Raw genomic sequence first — 4,724 nt, 5'->3', positions numbered from 1 at the left:
GGCGGTAGGAACACATCTCAGGGCCACACGGGCACAAATCTCAGGGCCTCACCAACGCACATCTCAGGGCCACACGGGCACACATCTCAGGGCCACACGGGCACAAATCTCAGGGCCTCACCAACGCACATCTCAGGGCCACACGGGCACACATCTCAGGGCCACACGGGCACAAATCTCAGGCCACGGGCCACTCACCAGCGCACATCTCAGGGCCACACGACACATCTCAGGAGCCACCGGGCACACATCTCCAGGGCCACGGGCACACATCTCAGGGCCACACGGGCACAAATCTCAGGGCCTCACGAACACACATCTCAGGGCCACACGAACACACATCTCAGGGCCTCACGAACACACATCTCAGGGCCACACGAACACACATCTCAGGGCCACACGGGCACAAATCTCAGGGCCTCACCAACGCACATCTCAGGTCCACACGAACACACATCTCAGGGCCACACGGGCACAAATCTCAGGGCCTCACCAACACACATCTCAGGGCCTCACTGTTACGACCCTAGGGTAGATCGTTATATAAACACAATAAAATATGAATATTTAATAACTTATTCCCACCACCACATATGTACACAAAATAAAACAAATAACTATAATAATATGAAGTTTGGAAGTGGCTGAGTAAGGACTGAAGGTCCATCAAGATCACACAAAATCAATATCAAGCAATATTAAATCTCAATAGTCAAATGCCAACTCCCAAAACACCAGAGAGGGTATACTCAACTAAAGACAGCTGTACCGAGACTAACCACAGACTAACCACAGTGGACCAGCCTGCAACGGACGCCACCTCTCTTCCCCATAGTACTGACGTATCGTAACCGGATTGGTCAATACGTAAGCTTTACCTAAATGATCCTACTGACAATAGTTCCACGACCTTACCTATATACAAACATACTACTATCAATATCACATGAGAGACAACTGTTGCATTAACAATACACAAAGTGATTATGTAGTAAAACAAATTTAATATGTAAACGGGGGCTCAGTCGGTGTGGGCGTGTAGTGATCGAAGCTGCCCCAGCCACCCACACACACCATCTGAACCAACGTATTTTATACCCAAGAAAGAAACTTATGGCGGACACTCGTAACACTCACAAACACACATCTCAGGGCCACACGAACACATATCTCAGCTCCTCACGGCCACACATCTCAGCTCATCACGGCCACACATCTCAGCCCCTCACGGCCACACATCTCAGCCCCTCACGGCCACACGAACACACATCTCAATGTTACACGAACACACATCTCAGCTCCTTACTAACACACATCTCAGCCCCTTACTAACACACATCTCAGCTCCTCACTAATACACATCTAAAGACCTCACGAATGGATATAAATTCACTAGAGTCGGTGCAGCGAAGAATGACAAAAATGATTCCGGGACTTAGAAACCTTCCATATCAGGATAGGTTAAAGAAACTTAACTTGCATTCCCTCGAAAGACGAAGAGTGCGGGGAGATATGATAGAAGTATTTAAGTGGGTGAAAGGAATCAATAAAGGGGATATCGATAAAGTTCTTATAATATCCGAGCAGGATAGGACTCGAGCAACGGATTCAAGTTGGATAAGTTTAGGTTTAGGAGGGAGATAGGAAGAAACTGGTTCACAAATAGGGTGGTGGACGAGTGGAACAAGCTTAGCAACTTTGTAGTAAGTGCGGGAACTCTGGAAAGTTTCAAAAGGAGGCTAGATAGATACATGGATGATAGAGAGTGGTAGTAACTCTCGACAGGAGCTGCCATGCACAGGCCAACCGGCCTATTGCAGACTCCTTATTTTCTTATGTTCTTATATCAGAGCCACACCAACACACATCTCAATGTTACACGAACACACATCAAACTTTTCATTAACACACATCTCAGCCCCTCACGAAAACATCTCAGGGCCACACCAACACACATCTCAGCCCCTCACGAAAACATCTCAGGGCCACACCAACACACATCTCAGCCCCTCACGAAAACATCTCAGGGCCACACCAACACACATCTCAGCCCCTCACGAAAACATCTCAGGGCCACACCAACACACATCTCAGCTCCTCACGACCACATCTCAGAGAGCGCAAAACAGCCAACTCCCGGGGTAAGATAAGAGTGTTTTAAGACCGTATATCTCGCTCTGGGTTTTTCTTTATCAGCAAGAGTAAGATTTTTATAAAACTAACATGCGTCACATCTAAACCCCGCCAACACCCCCCCTCCCTCCCACACCCCACCCCGCCCCGCCCCACACACCCCGACCCACCCTCCACCCCCAGAGCTGATAATGTCACCCTAACTCCTACTGCAGTATTTTTCTTCTCTTCCTCCTCCTCCTCCTTTTCCTGTTCCCTCTCTGTCCTGCTATTCCTTCTCTTCCGCCTCCCTCTCCTCCTCCTCCTCCTCCTGTTCCCTCTCCTCCTTCCTCTCGTCCTCCTCCACCTCTTCTCCACCTCCTCCTCCTCTCTCCCTTTACTCCTTCTCTTCCCTTTTCTCCTTCTCCTCCTCTTCCTCTCTCCGTCTCTGTGGTGGTTTTATATTTTGTTTTATCACACCTAAATATTATCTGTTTCGCTCATTTGCATACCAGGAAGGGGGGGGGGGGGCAGCGGGAGATAAAAGAGGCTATGAAGATGGATTTAAAAGAAGAGAATTTTAATTGTTTCTGGAAAAAAGTCGTTGATTCTAGTATTGTTTTTTGCTTGGATGACAAACTATGATTTTGTTTTTTTCTTATGGTGATTATACAGTGTGTGTCTGTTGCTGTTATATAATTTAATACTTGGGATTATTGTGTACGTATATAGTGTATGTATTATTTAATGTATGATCTTGAGATATGTATTACTTACAGCGACATTATAACCTTGATCTACCATTACATGTATTACTATGTAACCTTGATTGATTGAGCATTCACATATCTATTAAAAATACCTTTACTTATTTCCAGTTTACACAGTTATCATATACAGACCTGGATAAACATCATCTTTCATACACATTTATATTATATTTCTAACAGATTTATCTACCATTTACATTATTATCTATGGTATGTAACCTTGATTTATCTGATGATCATATTCTGTTACATAACCCTGATGCTAACATTACTACTTAACATAACCCTGATATATCTGATGAACATATTTCTCTATTATACAACTCTGATTTAACTGATGATCATATTTCTCTCTTACATAACCCTGATGCTCACATTTCTATTTAATATAAACCTGATTTATGTCTCCTCTCCACAGGGATGGCGGTCCTCCCCACGTCACCCCTTCAAGTGCTGAGTCTCGTCTTACTGGCCTGCCTAAACAGTTAATCTCTGAACAAACACGAGAACAAACACAAAAACAAACGAAAACAAACACAAGCACAAACACGAGAACAAGAACAAACGAAAACAAAAACAAACCCCTGAACAAAAACAAACGCGAGAACAAACACGAGAACAAACCCCTGAACAAAAACAAACAAAAAAGAAAACAAACATAAGAACAAACACGGGAACAAACGAAAATAAGATAAAAAAACGAGAACAAACACAAAACAAAGACACAAGATGAGGCAATTTAGTGTTTGTTAGTAATAGTGACGACGAGTCAGCCGGCACAGGATTGAACAGTTACGAGTGAACAGAAGAACAAACAGATCGAGGGCGAGAACAAATACAAACAAGTCAAAGAACACACAATAAAAATGTAAGTGAATAAACGAAGAAAACACAAGAACACACAATAAACAAGAACAACAGAACAAAAGCATGAAAACAAACAGTGAACAGGAGACCAAACAAACAAACAGCACGAACATAAAATAAGAACACTCAAGAGAACAAAAAAAAAGAAAAAAGAAGTAAAAATAACAAAAGGAAATGAACAAACAAAACAAGCAGAATAACAAGCAAGAGAACAAACAATATAACAAGTGAACAAACATGACCAACAAAAGAACAAAAACACACAAATGAAGAACAAGAACAAAGGAAAGAACAAGGAACAGATAAGAACAAAAAGGTTCCTCCCTGAGATATGATTGAACAATTAACAAGAACATAAAGACCAAGAAAGACGAATGAACAATTAAGGAGAACAAGAACAAAAATAGAAACAACATAACGTAGAACAAGTGGTCCGAAGGGAAGGTCAAGGTCCGTGATTTGTGTGGGTCTTACGAAGGTCGAAGTCCGTACGTTGTGTGGTCTTAGTCCGTACGTTGTGTGGTCTTAGTCCGTACGTTGTGTGGTCTTAGTCCGTACGTTGTGTGGTCTTAGTCCGTACGTTGTGTGGTCTTAGTCCGTACGTTGTGTGGTCTTAGTCCGTACGTTGTGTGGTCTTAGAATCCGTACGTTGTGTGGTCTTAGATCCCGTACGTCATTAATGGTCTTAATCCGTACGTTAGTGGTCTTAGTCCGTACATTAATGTAGTCGAAGTCCGTACGTTGTATGGTCTTGAATCCATACACGTTGTGTAGTCTTGAATCCGTACGTTGTATGGTCACTAGATCCGTACGTTAATGTGGTCTTAGTCCGTACGTTGTACGTAGTCTTAGTCCGTACGTTGTATGGTGTTAGTCGTACGTTAATGCGGGGTCTTAGTCCGTACGTTGTGTGGTCTTAGATCCGTACGCTGTGTGGTCTTAAGTCCGTACGTTGTGTGGTCGAATCCGTACGTT

General features: G+C 43.4%; 1 protein-coding gene across 1 annotated transcript in view; it reads left to right on the top strand.

Moving 5' to 3' along the window:
* Nucleotides 1–3,495, top strand: part of LOC121876436 — a 22,649-nt gene extending 19,154 nt beyond the window's left edge. The window contains exon 5 of the mRNA XM_042381510.1: nucleotides 3,301–3,495. Coding sequence (XP_042237444.1) covers nucleotides 3,301–3,371 — 71 coding nt within the window. The 3' untranslated portion in view covers nucleotides 3,372–3,495. The remainder of the gene's footprint in view (nucleotides 1–3,300) is intronic.
* Nucleotides 3,496–4,724: the final 1,229 nt, after the last annotated feature.

The sequence above is a fragment of the Homarus americanus genome, unplaced genomic scaffold (genome assembly GCF_018991925.1).
Source record: "Homarus americanus isolate GMGI-L3 unplaced genomic scaffold, GMGI_Hamer_2.0 scaffold14509, whole genome shotgun sequence".
Taxonomy (NCBI): domain Eukaryota; kingdom Metazoa; phylum Arthropoda; class Malacostraca; order Decapoda; family Nephropidae; genus Homarus; species Homarus americanus.
Note: the sequence above shows the minus strand (reverse complement) of the source record. Positions and strands in the feature narration are given on the sequence as shown.